This window comes from Manacus vitellinus, unplaced genomic scaffold, assembly GCF_001715985.3.
Source record: "Manacus vitellinus isolate BGI_N305 unplaced genomic scaffold, ASM171598v3 scaffold_7_pilon, whole genome shotgun sequence".
Taxonomy (NCBI): domain Eukaryota; kingdom Metazoa; phylum Chordata; class Aves; order Passeriformes; family Pipridae; genus Manacus; species Manacus vitellinus.
This window is the reverse complement of record NW_021940813.1, coordinates 30,336,307-30,358,895: the sequence shown is the minus strand read 5'-3', so window position 1 is coordinate 30,358,895 and position 22,589 is coordinate 30,336,307. Positions and strand designations below refer to the sequence as shown.

At 39.0% G+C, this 22,589-nt stretch overlaps 1 protein-coding gene across 1 annotated transcript in view; it reads right to left on the bottom strand.

Annotated features, from left to right (window-relative positions):
- Positions 1-22,589, bottom strand: part of LOC103765021 (regucalcin) — a 66,079-nt gene that overhangs the window by 31,338 nt on the left and 12,152 nt on the right. Inside the window, exons 2-7 of the mRNA XM_018084145.1 lie at positions 20,466-20,525; positions 19,243-19,325; positions 9,235-9,392; positions 7,228-7,418; positions 4,951-5,162; positions 2,300-2,467 (exon numbers count right to left, since the gene is read on the bottom strand). Of these exons, the coding sequence (XP_017939634.1) occupies positions 2,300-2,467; positions 4,951-5,162; positions 7,228-7,418; positions 9,235-9,392; positions 19,243-19,325; positions 20,466-20,514 (861 nt within the window). The 5' untranslated portion in view covers positions 20,515-20,525. The remainder of the gene's footprint in view (positions 1-2,299; positions 2,468-4,950; positions 5,163-7,227; positions 7,419-9,234; positions 9,393-19,242; positions 19,326-20,465; positions 20,526-22,589) is intronic.

The window sequence follows — 22,589 nt, the reverse complement described above, 5'->3', positions numbered from 1 at the left end:
TATGTCAGTGGCTGGGAAGGGCAGCTCAGTGCCACGAGCGTGGCCACTCACAACAGGATAGTAAATTTTATCTTTCCTCTACAGCTGGGAGGGTTATCATTTGCTGCTTCAGCTAACATCACACTGACTGACAGAGGATGTAACTGTAATGGGTTATCTAAGGCAGAGAAGGACTTGGAATTTCAAAACACTCAGTATAGGTTTTCTGGCATCAGTGTTTCCTTTTCTTATTTAGAAGAATGCCTTTAAGAAAACATGAAATAGACCACACATTTAGACTAAAGGACAGTAAAGGCAGAAGAATAAATGGTTTTAAACCAACAATGAGCACGCTTTGGAAAGTAAAAATCTTCAAACACCCTAATCAGTAAAGAGAGGGTCAAGAAAGCCTCTAAACACCATTAAATCACAAGGAAGGCATAAGTTAATGAAGGAAAATACCTGCTGCAATTGACTGCAACAATGCTAGACTACACTTGGTGACTCACGAAGCCTCTCTGAACCTTTTGCTAGAAGACAGACATGTTTATAGCCCCTTCCTCTCTGCATAATGCCTTGTTCTACTCTGTTAGGGCCACAAGAGGAAATGACAGTGACTTTATAATTAATCTGTTTCTTTTTGGGGAGTTCTAGCATGCTACTATTTTGGGAAGAGGAAAAATATGAGAATACACATTCTCCTCTAAAGCATCCATACATAGGTCTTTAATCTCTAGGTCTTTCTTCCCCCCTGCAGCATGTAAAGCCACAGTGACTCTCCAGACAGGAACTGATGTGCTGTTTTAGCAAAGATTCACAAAGGTTTCTCTGGTGACTGAATTGTTTTACAAGTGACAATGCACAAGCCTGAGAGATAGAATGAATCCAAGAGGCATTTCCTATCCCTACTAGCAGGTACCATCTCCTCACTACACCCAACACACTTGGCATTGGTGCGAAGGGGAGGAGGTGCCCAAGGCTTGGGATTTACTGAATGGGCTATGGAAGAAGCCGGATTCCAGTTCTCCCACCTGGGTACTCTCCCAGTGGCTTCTCTCCCTCATCAGAGGGAGGTGGACAGGCAGGAAGCCAGTGTGTGCTTCCTGCCCTGCTGTCACCTGCTTCCCAAACCTCGCTGTTCCTCTTCCACTAGTGAGAACAGCAAGGCAATCACACACTGAAAGGACCTCTTAGGAAAACCAGTCTGCTCAGAGTCAGGAAAGTTTCCAGCCAAGTCACGTCCTAAGTACAGGAGGAGAAAAGATTTTTTTTTTTAATTTGAAAATAAATCTATGGGTTTTCTTTCTCAACTCCTTTCTCCTTGAAGGTAGAAGAGATGCCAGGAACTACAAGGAGGCCCAAAAGGAAGAGTGCAACTTCAAAGATAACCTCCTTAAAAAGCAGATATATACCCAAGACAGCTAGGAATTACAGATTGCATCTAGTTGCTAAGTCAAAAAAAGACCCAGAATCCCAACATCTTCCTCAAAGTTTTGCACGCATGAGGCTTGGCTGCACTTAGGAACAGAAGGTTCAGAAAATACGGTATCCTTGATGTCACAGTGCTGACATATCTGGCTACTGCCTCACATTAAATCACTCACCAAAATGGATCTGTGAATCTTACCAGAAAGAAAGCATAAATATTCCAAGTGCAAAATTAAACGCAAACTCTATATACCCAAGTGAACATTCCATTTTACAGAATTATACTGTGATGCTAAACTTGATTCAAAATGAAGTGTAAAACTTCATTATGAAACTCTCCATATATGTATACACAGATATATCAAAAAAGCCTTTACGTATAAAATATAACAGAGATAAAAGGTCACATCTCCCCCACTGTTCAGAAAAATTTTAGTTCAAAGAAACCTTAGCTGCAAATCTTAGCATACATCCTAAAGAAATAATGCAAAGGGGGGTTCTTTAAATAAATAATAAAAAAAGCCCAAAACAACACAAAGAAAAAAGTAGAGGTATTTGTGCAAATTATACATGTATCTGAGCACACAAATTTATCAAAAATAAGAGACAATAAAACTGTATTTGTAAGATGCAGCTTACATCAGTAACCCCTTCTCACAGGTCACTCAGGTACCGCAATGTCACTAAGAAGTGACTGCTGAGTAAATGGAGGTGACAAAGTGACTCATTAGTAGAACATAAGCTGGACTCTCTCCCGGTCCTCACAGACTGTGCAGACCCATCAGAGTAAAGCCCAGTATTATGCCAGACAGATACCTAAAATCAGGAGAACATAAAAAGGCAGAGAAGGGAACGAGAAGGAGGAGGACAGAGACAGAAATGAGGTTTTTACCTCTGGAATCCAAAGAGCACAGCTCACATGTGCCCACTTGGTCCCTGTCCTGGTAGCTTTCATGGCACCTCCTCTTTTGGGACACAGGAGGCACTGAGGATGTATTCCCAGGACACAGGTGCGACACAGCCAGCTCCCTTCGGGTACTTTTAAGATTCCATAGCACGCCTTGAAGAACAGATATTGAAATCATTATGTGCAAATTATTTCACACACAAGCATTAATATTCATACAGAGCAAAGCTTTCAAAAAGTAAAGGCACAATTTGGCCTTCACTTAATCCCTCTGTGATTTCTTCACCTTAAAATGAGTCAAGTGATCAAAGAGATAAACAGCCTCAAAAGCAATCTTTTTACCCTGGTTTCTTTTTAGAATGTGTGCTGGTATTACTTGTTTTCACTGTAAAACATATCCATTGTGACTGCTCAACAGCCCTGGTGTTAAGAACCTTCGGTTTCTTCTTTTGGTGATTTTTAAATTTCCAAAGCAAACAACATTGACATTTCTTTAAGTTAGCTTCTGCATTCAGTACTTTTCAAAATCACAATTTCCTTCTGCTAAAAACTTTACACTCCAACAAAATTCTATTCAGATGTGAAGGGATATAAGCTGTTTGACTGCAGGAAGTTTCCTGCAACATTAAATTACTTTTGTGGCTACGGTTCTATGCACTGTTTGATACTTCAAATATTTACATAATATTGCAACAAAAATTATAGCATGTACTGAAATTATGAGGTGCCAGGTCTTATGCCTATATCCCAAGTATTGCTCTTAACCATGTAGAAAATGAGAAATTTCTTAAGTTTTGCTAGGATTGAGAATTTAAAAAATTCTTTCCAATTAAAATTCCTCATGGTTCTTAATGGAATCACAATGGATCCTACTGTACCTACACACACACCTATTAAGCTGAGTGTATCTGAAACAACCGGCTGCCACCAAGGCCTAATTCCACTCAAGCACTCCAAACAAAAGTTTTATCAAAAGGGTGGATTTCAGAGGAAACCTCACCATTTCTGGGAATAGTAACATTGGAAGACTCAACAGAAAAGGATCATCAGTTGTAAATTTTTTCAGATGAAATCTAGTATAAAATTACCACACTTACCTTCTCATCTTTCTAAGATCTCAGTATTTAATATGAAGCAATATCATAAAACACTGCACATTTATGTCAGGCTTATGGAAAGGGGAACTTTCCTGAATTAAATTCGGCAAGACTGACTAACCTAAATGCTTTTTTTATGTGACAATTGTTGTAAAAGCCCAACAGGGGGAGCTGTAATCTAAATTTTACAAGTGTTTTTTTCCTCTTCTGTGGTACATTCCCACCAGAATTCTTTCTGTTACTATAGCAGAAGTGGCATTACACCTAAGATCACATTTAGGGGGTCGGAAGTGGACTGAAACTATTTTCTAATTTAAACCAACTAATAAGAGGAGGATGCCCAGACTACCAAACCAGTAATTTCACAACGTGTTTGAGCCAGCACAAGAGGGTATCACAAAGGAGGAATTTTCTCACACTCCTCCTGCCCTCCACCTCCTAACTGTGTGATGACAAACAGACCTGAGGCTACTTGTTCAACCAAAGTTGATCCAGATTAAAAATCAGATGAGTTGTTGTTATTGTTAGGATTAGCTCTAGCCCAGACATGTTCCCCAGTTGGTTTCAGGCAGATTCAGCGTGGGGAAGAATGAGGGGCAAGGAGGCAACAGACCATCAGCTCAAGCTCAGCTGTCAGCAGGCAACCATGAGCCTTTGACTGCAAATCCATCATTACTTCTAAACAGGCACAAGCAAAGACTGAAGCAGGCAGCCCAGATGCCGGTTGTACTCCTGTCACCTTGCTGGCAACTCAGGTTCACGTGGCTGCTTCACGCAGTGAATCAGATCAGGAAAGCAGCTGGGCTGGCAGCCAGCCCGCTGAGAGTAAGGAGATGACAGGTCCTTTTTCAGCCAGATATGTTTTCTGAGTACTGCTTGCAGTCAGTAGAAAAATACATTTTTAAAAAAACCTTCTTGGTCTCTTTTCAATTCATAGCAAAACCCCCTTCCAGAACAGGATGCACAGAAACCACAGGATTCATATCCCTTTTCTGATACCTCTGACTGACTACACTGAGCTCAGTCAGTGTAAAGTTTTAGCTACTTCTGAAACACTATAAATGTGAGCAACATTCAGACCAAGAGCATGGTTATCGCAGGTGCTGATGCTTTCTAAAAGCGATCACTCTTTAAAGTGCCACACGTGGTTTAAGATGGCTAAATTTGGACAGTCCTGAAACAAGTGATCTTTAGATTTCTCACAAATAGGCAAGCCAGTATTTCCTGCTCTGTTTATCTTCAAAAGCAGGTTTAGTCATAACGGGAAAAATTGCTTATGGTCACAGAGGAAGTACTTGCAAGTCCCAAAACCACATTTTGCATTCCTGTTAGACTGCAGCTGTCCACCTATTAACTAAGCTAGGCCACTTAATCCACTGTAACTGTTGGGGTCAAAAAATTCACCTTAGTATTGCATGATCCTTCATACATAGAAAACTACAGAGTTCTCCAATTAACATTGAATAGCAGTTCAAATTCCACACTTGCCTAGGTAAACTTAGACCATGGGATGGTGTCAACATTTCTGCAGGCACTAACCTGATGGACACAAATATTACACTTGTCACAAAACACCATGTCATTCCCATCTTCACTGTCGGGGGACCGGCACACATCACAGATGACATCTTCATCATATTCGATACCCAACCCCTCTTCAGTCTCAATGGCATGATTCATATTCTCATGACAGTGCCGTTCCAGCACTTCAATTGTCTTTTCCATTGTGTTTTCATCTAGGGGCCCACATCCTACAACACAGAAAAGGAAGGGGAATTAGAGGACAGTCAGGTGCTTCTGCTTGAGTCAGAGAAACAGGAAGAGAAAAAGACAATTTCTAGCAACTACTGCAGTAGACACAGCATCTGAAAATAAAAGAAAAATAGAAAAGCTTTTTCACTCACAGACTAATTGTAGCATTGTTTTATAAATATCAGCAGAACTACTACTGGAGTAAAAGTTTAAACTGTACACAAACCACAAGATTGAACCTTGAAGAAAACACTACAACATAAACAACAGACAGCAGTTGCTGTAACTGCTAGAGGCTCCCATACAACCCTTCCTGCACCTCCATCACTTTAAGAAACGCTGATGACATCCAAAAACCACACAGTATGTTCTTCTGAAGGCTAACTCCCTAAGAAATAAAACTTACCAAGAATACTTCATATCTTATAAAGATACAGAAGTTGCACCACCCAGTGCTATCTAGTACACTACTAAAGCATGACAGTTACGAAAAGTGCTTTTATTTTTTTGCTTGTGTTTTTAAAAATAGAATAGTAGATAAATATACTGTTGCAATCCATACTATCTGTTCACTTGAACACTAGACATGCTATATACACTCCCCACTAATCAAACTTAGCATAAGAAGGACCAAGGATTTGCTATGAGACTGGTCCTTGGCTTGCAGCTTCAGGATGTAGGCTAAGAAACCCTACAATGCTCATAGCTATAAGAAATCTCCCACCTGCATCTTATCAAAATAATTGTCAAAAATAATGATGATGCTCACAGCTCACTATTTACTTAGACCTTTGAATGTTGGGATATTCATGAGCCATTAATAGCAGAGGCTAATATTTTAACTAAGGCTACTAACTCTGAATCCTCTTTACAAATGATAAACATGGAGATGGAAAAGATAAATGACTACTGTTAAAAAGTGCCTTCTGCTCTTAAACTGTTCTCTCTCATGCCCCTGTATTTTCTCACTTCCAGAATTAAAAGATTTACAGAATCATTCAGGTGGGAAGGGTCCTTTAGAGGGCTTCAGCCCAGTCCCTGGTTCCAAGCAGAGTCAATAGGAAATCCAGCAAAGGTTGTTGCTCAAGAGACATATCTAGTCAGATTTTGAAAATCTCCACAGATGGAGATCTGCTCCGCCAAAAAGCTAACAGCTTTTGCTAACAGCATTCCTGTATGCCTGGGAAGTTTGTCCTGGCTTCTACCTCTTACATCCACATCCTTTGGCACTTCAGAGCTGCCTCTCAGATCCCACCTATCAGTTACCTGAATAAGTAGAAACTTGCTCTCCTGAAGTCCAGGACCAGAAAAACTACTTCCTCTCCTCACTCCCCTCAGGATCTCAGTCACCGCTATTTTATAGCTATTACAGATAATGCTGCCGTTGATTATCACATCCCTACAGGTTCTTCCTTTTTTTTGGTAACAGCGAATCCAGGAGATGCAAAATATTTCCCTCCTTTGTCCACCTGTCCTTCCTAAAGGATCTGCAATCACCCATGGAATAATACTAGACATACAGGTTATTCCACCATAGTTATTCTAGTGATAATTCAAAGGTTATTTTACATAGCTCACTCCTGCTCATAGCCCTCTATACCAACAACTTGCATGGAAAAAGAATGTTTACTTAGTTGATTCTAAATGGGCTAACATGTGTGAAACTCAATTACTCTGTTGAGAACCCAGCACGCAAGCTCCTCAGAACTCTGAGTTTGTAGCAGTACGTTCAAACTTAAGATATGAAAACATCTGCTTTCCTTAAAAAACCTTAAACTTTTGAAGTCTTAATTTCACCTGGTGTGGCTCTTTCCCTCCTGCTTCAGTCTGCAGAAGTTGCACATGATTTTGGATGTGAAAAAGTTTTTAGGCCCAACAGGTAAAATATAAAACATTAACAGATGAAGCAAGTAATTACTTTAATTACATTTTTATCTCCTGTTTTTCTTAGCATTGGTATTCAATTCTCATTCAGCAAACGTTAAAAGACCTCACAAGCAGACTAGAATTCAAACAGCAGAAATTAACTGCTGCTTTTAAAATTAGAACGAGTTGTGAAATTACCCATTTCTGTCAGCTCTTCATTTAGCTCCTGAAGCCAAAAGATGTCCATATCATCCAAGTCATAGCGACACACAGATTCTGCCAGTTCCAAAATGTTGATGTAACCTGGTTCTGTGGGCTCTTGGCTGGAACAGTGGATGTATTTCCTCGGTCGTGTATACAGTACTTCTTTCACTTTTTCTGCTACAACCCTAGAGTGAAAATAAAACAAGAAATAGTTACAGCTTTTTAAGATTCACCCTTGAAAGACATGAAATATTTGCTATAAGTGCAAAGAAACCTGGTGTTTCACAGATTTTAAACTATCCAGTAAGTGTAGCCACGCTAGGGAGACAAGATTTTGTAAATGTCATTTTTTCACACAAAATGTTCCAAGGTTTGCTACGTACACAGAAACCTTTTTAAAATGTAAGCCAGTGTATACAATTTTCAATTTAACAAATGCTATTATTGCAATGAAGCAAGTGTTTCTGAAACCCACAGGAAGTATTATGCACAACATCACTACAATCTTTGTTCTATATTCCTCCTAAATGATAGAAGGAAATCTCACCAACCGATTTCTTGAAAATACCAGCTTTTTCATGAAAGTTAATTTATTCTACTGTAGTATCTGTGTGTGTGGGAAAAATCTTTGCTCTCCATTTGGGATACACTGTCTACACTTATTTTGTAAATGACACTTTATCCACATTACAATCCATTGTTTTTGTTATGTAAGAAACATTATGATGCCAAGCAAAAATGTAAAGGGGAAAAATCATCCAAGAAACAAGGCAAAAAAAGATTTGTATTCTCAATCTCTCAATTATTTTCAGAGATAAAACTCAGTGTTTGACTAGTTTGATTTTGGAATGGAAAAAATAAACTAGATAAGGTCAATCTTTCTCTGAATTCAATGCAAAAGGCCCTATATATAAAAGGAATCCAGAGAGATACAGAATGGAGTGGTGCCATGCAAGAGCAGCTCTGCATGCTATCTGGAGCTAACCCTCTACAGGACAAGGAAAAGAGAAAAACTGGAAAATAAGGCATTAAAGAGGAGGAGGCAGCAGTCAAGCTGTATCCCACATAATTCTTACTGGACAATGTGGGTTCTCAATGTTAACACAAACAATGTTCTTCTGCCATTCTTCCTCCTGCTTCACCCTGATCATTTTTTCCTCTCATTCCCTTGTGAGCTTTTCTTTTCTCTAGTCCAGTCAAATCTATAGCAATTTTTTCTTCTAATATAATACTGCTGGTATGAGATGTAATATATTTATTTTTAATAACTTGGTACTGACAATGGCCTCAGTGAAAATTAAATTATGCTGGCATCAGCACTTTCACTGGACAATTCATTCATCTTTGTCTTGAAGACCATGCTGGCAATAACATTTCTATGTTGAAGTATGCACAGAAGAGTTGCAGGATTACATTGCTATGTTTTCCTAGTCCAGGTACAGTGTCAGAGAAAAAAACCTATTTATCTATCTCCTGAAACTGAGATCACTGAACTTCTACAATGTTAACCAGCCGTTTGTGGTGAGAGAAGGCAGAATGGGTTAAAGCTTTGGCAACAATAGCCAAAATTAAACTATATGAACAAATGAGTAACTTTAGCAGGTAGCAGTAACTACTGCATGCCTAGTACTCTATACTATCAAGCTTTATAGGGAAACCTTTTAAGTAACATGTACAAGGTATGGGTTTATTTGTAATTTATTCAACTTACCATACTCAAATGAAAAAACAGCTTTTAATCTGGAAAAAAGATCTTTTTAAATTCACGATGTAGATACTATAACAGTGTACAGACAGAATGAGATCTGTGGCTGAAGTGCCACAGACATGTTTTCCAAATTGGCACTTGTGTGGCTTAAGAACATGTCTGAAGGCTGCTGCACTGAAGATTTAAATATAACAACAGAGAAAAGCTGACTGCATTTGGACAATCTGTTTTTGAGAGACCATCTTCTCTGAGTTGACATTTTGTGCACATGATCTGTGTCTGATCACCATTACCTGAGAGAAGGCTGTGGAATAGTTTCGGGACTGGCTGGAACTTGAACCCCTTTCTCCCATTCTTGTTTCCACGTGTCCGCAAAGACATAGTACTCATCAGGGTTGACATGGTGAGAATCTGGTAGTTTCATGGCACTAATGAGATCCTTGCGGAACACCTGTACAGGAGCGAAAAGAATGATTTGAGAAAGAGCATTGTGCTAAAGAAAGTAGTATGTTTTTTTTTAACCTACACTGAAACAATGCACATACCTGATAATTTTTTTAGAGAGTACCAGCACAAACAGGTCAATTGGAAACTACCTATATTATTAACTCTTAGCATATTAGGTGCAGTATGACAAGAAGTTTATACTAATTCAAAACCATGCTCCTGCCCGACAGTTAATCAGAAGGAAGAAGGCTGTTACAGGAGACCAGGAAGAGGGAAAAGGATGCCTACATCTGATTCAAGACTCTTCACCCTATCACTTTCAATTAACTTATTCTACTTGCCAGACTGTAGGCTTTAGCCCAACTTAGTTACAAGGTAGCGTATCCTTTTGATTCATTCAGTTTAGCTACTTCAAACTGTCATATTCATCACAGGCTACCAACAGTTGCCATGGCAAAACTGATGCACAGACACTTGCTCATTTATTAAAACCACTTGACGTTTTAGTGGTCAGGATCTCAAAGATCAAAGATGAACAGCTGCCTTTGCTGAAACACGAGACCTGTGCTGCTCTGAGCCTAAGCAGTCTCAATGCAGGCAGAGTGACACAATCCAGCCCCGGCATCCTTTAGCAAACCTGTACAACGAGACACCACCCTCAAACAAAGCAAACCCACCAGTGACAAATCTCCAGCCATAACATTCGACTCTTGGCTCATGAGGATTAAGTTTTTACAAGCACACAAACATGATTATCAGTCATCTCAAGACTTACTTAATGTCAGTGTCTGCCTACTACAGGTGCATACACTTTAACTAAAGGGCATATGTGTCCTTTGTGGGCTTTTGATTTTTTTCCTCCACTGCTACACTGCACCAGCTTAATGTTGATAAAAGCAAAACAGTGACTGTGGCTTGGTGTTAGGGAGACATCACAACTAATTAACTGAATTATCGTAATGAGAAATCATATCCTCCAAGGGCAATAAAATGAAATGGAAAAATATCCCTGCAATAAGCTGTGACAGGTTGAACTCTCTTCTTACTAATTCAGTTTTATAGCCAGAAGAGTAATAAAATAATCTCAGAGCCAAATATCTTCGTGTACCCTTTTCAATTTGACAGCACCAGACCGGTTATGCCTACTGCAAAAATTCTCAGCTGTTCTTTGAAATCATCAAGTAAACATTATTTTAAAAGGCTCTGTACTAAAAACAGGTATTGAAATAGGCTGCTGGTGACCTGGAACTCAGTGTTACTTCATTATGTCCTACAGCTGCATCTCACATAGGTTGCCAGGAGAGCAAGCTGACCAAGGGAACTCAAAAGCACAGACTCAAGGCTCTCATATTTGCTACTAATGTGTTATCAGCCTTGGTTCATAACAGACTGTTCACTGCTGCCTTCTGTGTAAAACTCCTCAGGTACCTAGCAGACCTGTATTACAATCTGAATAACAAGAGCAAAAGCATTAAGACTACAAGAAGCTGGGGTTTTTTTCAGGCAGTATGTCTACACACCAAAAATAAAATAAAAAATTATTTATTCCACTTAAAAGGCCTCTTAGTTTTCTATGTTACAGGTACAGAGCCATGACTATGAGAAACACTACCATGGCACAATCCCAAAGAACACCGGTAAGAAAAAAAAAAAGTCTGATAAATGAGAAATGCAATGACTGGTTTAATTATCAGAAAAGATATTCCTCAGAACTTATCTGAGCTAAGTGCTTTACAAACTACCTTTTAAGCCACTGACAGAATATAGAAGTGGAGTACTTCATATCAAACCCACTATTTTTTAAACACTACATGAAAAGTGCTATTAAAGCCATCAGTATTCTAACTACACTGCTTAGCAGCAAGTCTTCTGATCATCCATTATGTATGTGAACTGTATCATCTTTATTTTTAGAGCACAAACCCCATGGAGCATGGACTTCTTTTGGGTTTCTTTTGACTGTTGTACAGTACTGACCACACCATCACTACACCGCAATATTAAGTTCTCCGCTTCAGATTAATAAAATTTATAATACAGGTACCACTTAAGGTCAAAAATTTAACCAATAAAAACATGCTGAAACCTTAAGAAACCCCAAAACTCAACTTAGGCTTCCTAAGAATTGCCTGTTCATACTTGTGATAAGTCCAATTGAAGATTTCTTGCAGACACTTGAATCATTACAATCTCTAGCTCCCATCATTCATCATTTCTTCACATGTGGTCAAGCAGGGTCTTCCAACAGTAAAATATTCTCAGAGGACAATGTATGAGAATACTCACTCTATTTCCTTCATTGTGGAAGCAAACCAAAACACCCAGGGAACCCAAAAAATCTGTCTGACAAATCAAGTAAATTCTACTTCAGCAGACAGCCTCAAGGCTATGAACTAAGCCATCTACACAAAGAGCAGACACACCTTTAGGATTCAGATAGCCAGGTTTTCCTCATGGTTGTTTCTTTTTGGACGCTTATTTGAAAAACAATGCAGCTCCTTTACTACGCGCAGAGAACAACAGCTAGTCCACTCCACAGCACATACTCTCCTCTTGGCAAGGACCACCTTCACTTCCAGTGAGGCCATGAAATGCAGTGGTCATCTTCCAGTCACCCAAAAGCAGGTCTACTTCTTACCATAAGCAAAGCACAAACCTTCAGCTTTAATACCTGTAATATCATACATATTGAAAATACCTGAAAAATGAGCATGCCAAGTCTAGGCTAATAAGGTATTCCCATTCAGACACATCACTCCTCGAGAGCAGACTCAGCTCGTGCTGAGTATCTTTACCAGGACAGAGAAGGGCCTTGCAAAGCTGAGCTACAACCAACCACAGGTAGCACAGCCAGCTGCATACACACACAAGTGGGAAACTCCCCACCACTGAGAGCATTCCACAGTAGTTACTCTTGTGGCAGTGGGATTTTTAAAAAATATTTTTAGCAATTGAAAGCATGAAAAGTCAGAGTTTTAGCCTTGCCTACCATGTAAGACTAATTGGTCTGAACTTGCCATTTCATTTTGCTGCCAGGAATTTTTAGTTTCAGCTGACAACAGTGCAGCACTCAGTGAATGACATCAATCAGAAATGTGTTTGCTTATGTCATCATCATCATCTAATCTTAACCATTTAAACGAGAACTTCTATTACTTATTTCATGCTTTAGAACTGGGGCTTAAATCTAGAAGAGAACACCTTGCTATTTAGTCAAGATTAGCTTTTTGCTAAGCAGTAAAAGTCTGCCTGGACTTGCTGAGGAATTAAGAACTTCCTAGGCACCTCTGCAGAGACACACTGCCGTCTTTAAAGCTTCTGAAAGCTAAATTCTACAAAAATTTTCCAGAAATATGGATGCTCTGCTCCCCCCACAGCACTAACACACCAAGCAACAATGATATCACGGAGCTGTGGAATGAAGATATGGTCCAAATGTTTTATTTGTTTTTCAGACGTCTGAGTCCTATTTGGAAATTATGTTAGAGGAGTATGTCCAAGGAAAATTAACTTCTTGGAATCTATTTATAAATGCTTCACCAAAAGCAGTCTCTGACTTGAACTCAAACTCCTTCTGGAAGCACTCTATGAAAATCCAACATATAATCTTCCTCACAGGACCCTGCTGTGCTTACTCTGAGAATAAATCAAGCCTATGAAACAAAAAACACTATTTATAGCGTGAAGTATCCTTATCCCCTAAAGATCTCAGGGAGAATACAAGTAAAGCTGTAGAGAATTACAGTAAAATACTAGCATTGAAAACAGAGAATGGGTCTTGATGGTACAACAACCTCCTACAAACCCTATCTTGAACAATTCAAATATCAGATCTGCACGGACTGTCAGGCACCTTTTGTTCATGACTACTGCAAAATTGAAACCACATTAACAGAAGGAAAAATATGAGTCAAATACCTTTTCCAATACCCCTCTGCAAGCTATTACTGAAGCTGACTGATGCCACTGCTCATTCACCTTGTCTTGCTCAAATGCATGTGTAAGGAAAAATAAATGGATTGTGCCATCTTTCAGAAATGAAAAGAAAACTGGTATTTCTTCTTGAGCTTTCAGGTACTTTGACCAACTGCTTACAAACTCCCAGCAAGGATAAGCCACTTGCCACAGATGTCTAGGCCACGACTGGGAACCACACCTTCAAGGCTTAAGTAAATGATGGGTTAATTGCTCTGTTGTTACAATCAAAGTGCGACTGTTGGATTGCATCTAATTGCTTCAGTCCTAAGGCTTTCCCTGCACCCAGCAGAACCCCCAGCGAGTCAGCAACAGGCGTTTCAGTTCCTCATGCCCATTGCTTAGGGACTAAGAAGGCCGACTGCTCCAGAAGCAGTAAAGTGTGAATTATACAAGAATTTTTTGTCATGATGAGGATCAAATCATCTTTTTTTGTTCTCCTTCGAAAGGATCTATTAACTTCTTTATTCCCGTAAGCACTTGCAAGCATTAAAGCTTACTCTGCTCTTTAAACTCTGAAGTAAGTACAGGTCCTCAGCAAAATTGTAACACACCTACAAAGCAGCAGGTTTACACCTAAAATCACCTCGTAAATGATAAAACAAAAGTTAAATTCTAATATGACCTGTTACAAGTGTAATATAGCAATACAGTATCTGAGCATAGTTTAATCTTTGTATGGATGTTTTACACTTTGTGCAAAAGACTGCCCATTTACAGGGGATGAAGCTCCAAAAAACTGAATTTGGTGGGGCCATCCTGGAAAGGTAAAGTTTTTTCTTATTAATACATTAAAATCTGGACATGAAGTTTCAGAAATAAGGCACTTTATTATAGAGAAGTGTGGAAACTTAAGACATGTTTACTTAGGTTTTGGGTTGGTTGAGGGGGTTTTGGCAAGAAAGTAAATAAAAAGCAACATAATTTTAAAATGGAAATGAAACTACAGTTCCAGGCATATATACCAACTGGACTGAAAAACTTAAAATGTTAGAAGAAGCTGTGATAGACAGGAACAAGTACAACACTAAATTTGTAGTTCTCAAACATTCACACAATGTGGACAAGCAATGCTATAAATCCTAATGTTAAAATCCCTACTCCCTAAAACTGCTTTTATGGATTATCCAGGACTCAAGCAAATGAAATATTGTACTTTTCTTTTAAGTAGCCATGAATCTCCCTAGCCTCCTTTTACAAGCATGTGGAGGAAAAGCCAGGAAATTGGATACTAAATCAACCCTACCTAACATCATGTCTCTGACAGTATCTCATGAGCCAGAAGAATGTGCAAGAACATGTCAAGTTTCCTTCTGCTTGCTAATCAGACATAAGCTTTGGATTTGGGGATTAATCCTAACAATCAATTTTTAAAGTGGGTATTAATTTATACAGATATTTAGAAAAATCTGTACTTGCTATCATCTGTCCAATTCCTTTTTTAATCTTGTTTAATTCATAGTCTCAACAACCTCCTGTAGCAGATGAGCTTCACAGTCTAATTACATGATGCATGGAAAGGATATCCTTTTAATTGCTACAGATTTTCTAACTTTTGGCCTCATTTATCAAATCCTGCCCTGCCCCCCCGGACGCCTTTCCTCCCCAGTTCTTCCATCACAAGGACAGGCAAGACTGAAGCTCTGCAGCTCTGCTGTTTCCATTCATACTTTACAGTTATGCCTGCTCATTGACTTCAAAGGTAAAATAGCTCACCCTTTCACAAGCAAGCTGTTCCACACCCTTCTGCATTTGGGTCACCTCTTCCTAAAGAGTTCAAATAGCCTGAGACAATATCTCAAAATAACCAATGAGTTTGAACCTCTGACTTACGTAAAAGTATTGCAATTTATTTTTTTAAAACCAACTAATCCAAGCAGGCTAAGAAGCAGTTCATGGATAAGGTATGTTTGCCAGAGGTCTTGAGAAGACCGTACACAAGTTAATTCAGAATTTTCTAAGGTAAGCATACACAAAAAAAGTAACAGTCTCTTATTCTGCATGGTACATGCAAAGCAATATGATTTAACCATATCACCCATTCATTTACAGACCAAAAGCAACCACTTTCAAACTGCAGAAAGAATCCATTTTCTGCCAAGAGTCTAGTCTTCCAGGGTGCTCCTCAGGATCAAGACCCATGATTTATGTGGTAGTTAAATGCCACTAAAACGAGTTTCACATACCCAAGTAATGAAAGCAGACCATTTACTTCTGGAAGACAAGCTGTATTTCACATGATAACACAGCTGTCACAATCAGCAATGAGGGATTAAAAACTACTCTTGCTGTGAGATTCAAAATTCCATTTGCAAGGAGAGGTAAAATACTGCCATCTTATATGAGAAGGGTTTAAAAAACCAGCACAATACTAACTTAACTTCTTTACCGTTTCAAGAGAGAGACAGGACCAAAAAAAAATGAATTTGAGTGTCATAAAGATCTGTTACACTCTTTTGTGACCCCACTAGCATAAGGGAGAAGAAAAGGGTAGTCATTCAGGACACTCCAGCTAATAGGTTTTCCCCTCAAAAATGATTCCCATTACTCCACCATCAATTTCTGCTTCAGCTTTCATAGAGACAGGAAACTGTTAAGTAGAGGCTTCATGCTGAGCCAGACATCCAAATGCCTCCTATCCTGCTACTCCCACACAGCCTACTGCTTAGGCTTGCAAGCCCCCCCAGTCTACATTTTAATCCACTGAGGGGCAACACCACAAATGGCATGTAGCCAACATCTTCATATAAAGGTCTCAAAAATGACTATGACTTTATACTACTGGTGTGCCTGTAATCTTAACAAAACTTATTTATTCAAAGTAAATGCTAAAGCTAATTGGATAACAAAATTTTTAAGTCACCATCTCAGTAGTTAGTGATAGATTGCAATCCAAGAAAGAGATGCAGCCTTGCTTTTGACATTACATAGAGCAGCACCATGGTCTGCAGAAGCATCATTATAGGCTTGCCTTATTTTCACCTTTTTCTCCGAAGAGGAGACTGGAGTAAGTGGACCCCAGGTCCAACCGAGTAACATCCCTTCTGGGCTGATATAGGCTATGGGAACAGTCTTTGACGTTTGCACTGGAACAGTGCACCTCTTGGCCTGGTAGTAACACCAGATGACCTCACTCCACTGGGGCCATTCCCACACCCACCTCAATTCTAAAGCACTTGGGAGGCAATTCAAGGCAGAGCAGTCCTCAGCTGCAGCCAGTTGTCACTTTTTACAGGCAACCACAGAGGATCCTGGTATATACAGAGAAGTCCTGTGAAGCAAGTGACACATATACTCACCACTTGCTTGTTGGTCAGAGTACCAAACCCAAGCTTTTATTTGGAGAGGGAACAACCTCAGTACTCTGGTTGGGCTGTATGGTTGAGGAAGGGGAAAATAGCCTGTGTATTCATACGCAATTTAACTGAAAAAGCCAGGCTTGCTGGCATGAAAGAAAAATTAATGTATGAAGACCATGAACAAAAATATTCCCAAATAGCTATTTATAGCTTTGACCTTCTAGATTTTCTGCATCACTAACTCAAGAAACAGCTTGGTGCCTGGCAAGCAGAGGTGAATGAAAGGAGAGCAGTGCCAACTTGTTAAAGAGAGGCCTTGCTAAAGATGCTGTCAGCCTGAACTTTTTAATTTCTATCTAACAGATATTAACACAACTATTACTACAAAAAGCTCGTGGGATTACAACACGAGTTTTAGAATGGTGTGTGGTGGGGTCCCTTTTCAGTCTGCACTTTACACCCTTGTTACCACTTGGTGCATAAATAATCAATTCAATGCTCTGCTGACAACAGCATTTCGAGCAATACAGTCTCTAGCATATGCTTTTCAAGGGGTTGGAAGCAGTGCTTGCTGATAGCCAAAAGTCTTAGAAACAAGGGGTACACATTATTACTGCCACCTTCCCTTCCATTCACTTCCCCAAAGGACTTTTTTTTTGTTTAAGGTTTCTTTTAAATACTGTACACAGGACACTCCTCCAGAAGAGGACATATTCTAAAGTTTGAGATTTATTTCTTTCTTTTTTTTTTTTTCCTGGTAGAGGGATCTTAAATGAAAGATGACAAAGAGATTCCAGTATTACTGAAATACACTTTTTATGCTATGAAATACACTTTTTAAATTTCAGGTGTGTATTCCAGATTTTGTTCTTCAAAGTTTCTTATTTCCAAGCATTAAAGGGATCAAGATTTTGTCTTGGAACAGGTAGAAAGCAGCAAAGATGATCTCAAAAGGAGGAACTGAAAACACTGCTAATTTTAATTGCTAGAAGTTATATAAAGTGAACACTTGTATGTTACATACACGGACCACATCATAATTATTGTTTATAAGGTACATATGCACACAGAGACAAAACGGAGCAAATTCAAAGAAAACTGTAACAGGACAATCCCTAAAATGAAGGGATACAAGAAGAAAGCTGGATGGCTGGGTAGAAAGGAGGGATTGGTAAGGGACTAGCACTGAGGTGTATCTGAAACAGCAAGAAGTCTGGCAGTGTATGTGCTTCAGTTCCCATTTGCACAGCTTGGCTAGTAACAAAGCCACTGCCTAGGCACACACTTACAAGATCTCAGTAGCCACAAGCTGTTTTAAGATTAAAATTTTTACAGAACCATAATTCTCATACGAACATTTTAAAGGTAAAAAGCACACTAGGCTTTTCTTAACCTTCTTGGTGGCTGCAAATAAAACACTATGTAGCTAGTTCTAGCCAGTTTTGCTTTTTTGAAACACACAAGATTTTATTTTAGAAACAAATCAATGAGTTTTCTTCAATTAACCTGTAATAAAAATTAAGCTTCCAAAGAAAGGACACATTCTGTGTCATTTTCCTTGTTCTTACCAAACCAAGCCCATCTAGTTAACAGTATTTAGAAAAGAAGCATGAAGTATGTTTGCTGAATAGGTTTCACTATATGAGCACAATCTATATAGTTCATGCAACCTTGCACAGCAGTAACCACACAGGTAAAAAGCTGCTGGTATAGTACACAAAATAATAATTTCTGAGACTTAACTTTAAATTCTACGGAAACAAAGTGGATTTTGTCAGTCTTTATTCAGCAAGCTCAGGCATCAACAGTCATACAAAAATTCTGAAGGACTCATTCAGAGGGAATGTGATAACAAGTTAGGGGAATTAGCTGCCAGAAATATTTATCCTATTTGCAGTTAGTATCTGACTTCAGCCCTTAAGAAAGCAAGCATAAAATTTGGAGAAGGCAGCCAACAAATCTTCCACAAAGAGAGCCTACCAGTAGAATAGTTGACAGAAGGGCTTTGAGAACTGCTTTGTGCATAAATGCAAATTTATTAAATGGGTCAATACAGGTCCAGTGACAGTGGTGATACCTGTTGGGGTTCTAACAGGTGGAGATGGCAGAGTAAAAAGAAACCTTATTGAAAGCAAAAAGCCAAAGTAAAAAACAAAGTAGCAGATGCTGAGCAAGCACTACTTATACATATCCTGCCCACTTAAGTGTCCTGCTCTTTTCATCCTAAAGCAGAAAGAAAGTATCCTTCCCAAACACATACACACGAACTGTTTTTCTGTGCCATGCTCTCAAATCATAAGACTATCCCAGCTTTTGCCAATTTCAAAATGATACTAAATTTCAGGGGAAGAACAAACCACATGTTACTGTCTGCACATACCATAAGTAATTTTGGGACATCAAACACCAGAGCTCCTATAATATTCACACAGTGGGGAAAATACGGGTTCACACAGACTTTGACAGGTGACAAAAGCAGTCACCAGCACTAGGTTCAAATGTCACTATTTCAAGGCTCAGAAACATGAAAACTACATGACTAAAAACTACCAGCAACCAACCTTTAACCCTAGTTCTTACCTCAGCAGGCTTCTTTTGTTCATTTGCTGGTGTTTTTGACTTGCTCCTGTATTTAGAACAAGAAGAAAAGGAAGTGGAAGGACCTGTTAAAAAAAAAAAAAAGAAATAAAAAGGACAACTATAGTTCAGTTCAATTCATTTATTTTTTTCAGTAAAACACAAGGCACTCCAATCTCTTGAATTATAATTTTTTGACAAGACGTGGGCAAAAAAACCTCTTAGGCAGCCTGCAGGCTTAATTACAGCTCCTCCTGTTCCACTCATTCTTTCGAAAACCACAGCAAACTGAGTTTATGGGTACATTCTGCTCTGCCCAATACAAGCAAGAGTAAACAGAAACCAGTAGGCAGACTGCTTTCCTTCATTTAGTACCCTTCTAACAAAGTGGAAGGAGGAGCAAAACAGAGGACAGAGTTTGCAAGTGCCCATAACAACCTGTAAAGAACAAAGCAATGATAAAGTGTGCTGAAGAGAAATGCAAAAAACCAGAGGGATATCTAGACGTTTCTGGGCAAAATATTATTTCAGAAGAAGATACATTGATGACTCGCAGGGAATATGACACTGAATCATCATTATGTGTAGAGCTATTAGATAGGCACGGGTTTATAAGAAACAAACAAGACCCTGCCATAAAGGGTTGCTCTGTTTTGGTTTTTTTGCAGACAAAACCAGAAGATCTTCAGGTAGGTGTGTGCCCAGGAACATTTAAAATGTAACTTTACTAAATTGTTTAACAGACTAAAGTGAAATAGATCAAGAACCAGTACAAGGTAAGGTAACAATCAGTAGACTGGTTACAACTCTCACATATCGATGCTTTAATAGCTTGCCACCCCCACCTAATATAACGTTGAGGCTCTGCACAACACAAGACAGCAGGACTCTTTTTAAAAAAATAATTACAGAATAGGACCCTGGGCAGTAAAATTTCACTTGAATTACAAATTTCTCCTTGGCAGCTCTGAATGGCAAAGATATACAAGTATCTCTTGAAATTCTACATAGATTCAAAACACCCCTTAGATTTGTAAGACTGTTTGCCTCATTTTCCTCCTGTAACACAATTCAGAACACCAAAGACCACAAATGCAAAAAGAAATCAAGCAAAAAAGTTTGTGTTTTTTTTTAATTTATAAGAGGTGAAATGGTTTGCCCTCAAACCACAGAAGGAAACCACAAGGGGGTGATAGACCAAAGAAAAACTAGCAGGTATTACTTACTCTCATTGTCTGAACTGTCACTGGTGCTTAGATGCCTGTGGCGTTTCATCCTGACGCATCCTAAAGAGAAAAAAAAAGTTGATAGCAACCATTCTACCAGAAAACCACGGGCTGCTGGCTGATGCCAAGTTCTTCACACTAAAGGCAAAGCTCCTCTGAAGAGCTCTCAGGCATAGAAATAATCCCAGCTCAGCCACTATGTTTCATTTCTTCAAGCAACTACTAGACTACGGTATTATTTGTGGAATTGAGCACCCTCAAAACTAGCATGCCTCTGCTGGGCAGAGCTTGCTTTTAATTTTGCAGAAAGAAGTGCAACCTGCCAACTGATTCCCGGCAGGGCGTGAGCGGTGCTCTGCTCTCCGAGGAGACTCAATGTCCCATCTGTTCAGCTGGAGGAAGAGTTGCCATGGTGGCAGTCACTAGCTGAGAGACGGGTGGAGGCCAGGAAATAAGGTGGATGCACAGCAAGGCAAGGATTTAGAAATACAACCCACCTTAAAAAGCAAACCAAAAAAACCAAACTCAACCAAAACCAAACCACAACCCCTTCCCCCCAAAAGCATCCATGCAAAGCAAAAGGCAGATTTCAAATAGAGACAATCATAGAAAATAGTGACTGGTGCCATTTAATTTAATCATCTGATCACCATTTAGTTAACAAGAAATATGGTTTTCAGAAGTTTGAGAACTGATCAACAGTATCACTGAGAAATACTTCTGTGGCACATTTCAGTTGCATTAAAAAAAGATACTGAACTTTGAAATTCATTTTTGAACATGAAATGCATACAGAGAGTAGGGAAGAAGAAATTTTTGCACCTCTACTTAACAAAACAAAAAACCAGTGATCAGTTATATACTCTAAACAAGTGCCAACAGAAATCCACATACACTCTTATTAGTCCTGCCATTTGATAATATTTTATGTTACATTTGTTAAGTAAGGTTCAATAACTGTTTACAATTAATTGCAGTAAACTAAAATCACCTCTGTTTTTAATAGATTGAATGATAAAATCAATAGACAAGAGAAGTAAAAAATTATTCTGCAAGAATAAATAAGAACTCTATCTTTTTTGTTTGTTTTTAAGCAGAAGATATGCACAAGTAGGTTACACACAGCTGAACCTGAAATGCCTGCAGTACCCTAAGTGTCAGTCTGGCCACACCTGAAATGTAAGCAGCTTCATTTCTTAAACATAACCACATGTCATGAAAAAAGCAACACAGCTAAATATCCTATTTGATAAAACCTCCACATTAGTTACTGTACAATGGGTCTTGAGATTATACAAATACCATGGGATAAACAAGATTTCCAGATAAGAGAAGCCTGCCCAAAGGCTTTGAAGAGATTGAAACTGAATTGTTTGCAGCAAAAGTGTTTAATTTAGTGGAAAATTTCAGCAGTCTTTGTATTTAAGAGAGTGAGTTTTTGGAATTTAAATGCAATGTTCACTCAAAGTTTAAACCAATCCTTTTAGCCTGTTATAAAAGACATGGCCCACACTCCTGAAAGCAGAAAAAGGACATGCAGTTTTCAAGCAAGCAGATACAGAACTTCTGAATAAGGTATTTAACCTGGGGGAGAAGACAGACAGACAGAGGACTGTGCATGGGACATCAAAGGATGTCATTTGCACCACTTAAGCAAGATATAAAATTCCATTACATAACAATTAATTTCACATTAATTCACCTTCTCAGAGCTCAGGCAACATGGAGGAAGCAAGGCAGCCATGCTGTATATGAAGACCACTGTCTAAGAAAAGAGTGACACCAAAAATGAAATGCCCAAAACACCACAGGACTTCACTTCCAGCTAGCAATGCAAGGTGGCTTGTGCAGATGAAGAAACTTCCATGAATCTATTGGACAAAAGCTGTTTTACATGTAGAAGGCACTTGGGTCAGAAGGACTTATCTTTGTACCTGTTTTGGGGGTACCAGACTTGAAGTTTAATGCAGGAAAGCAAGGGGAGGTCTAGAAGACTACTTTCATATTGCCAGCTCATGAAATTTAAAGGTATGGATTTTAATCAAGAGCAAATAAAATAGTATTGCCTATTCAAGGGCTTGTACTCCAGCAGCCAAACTCAGCCCTCTGGAGCATACAACTTTC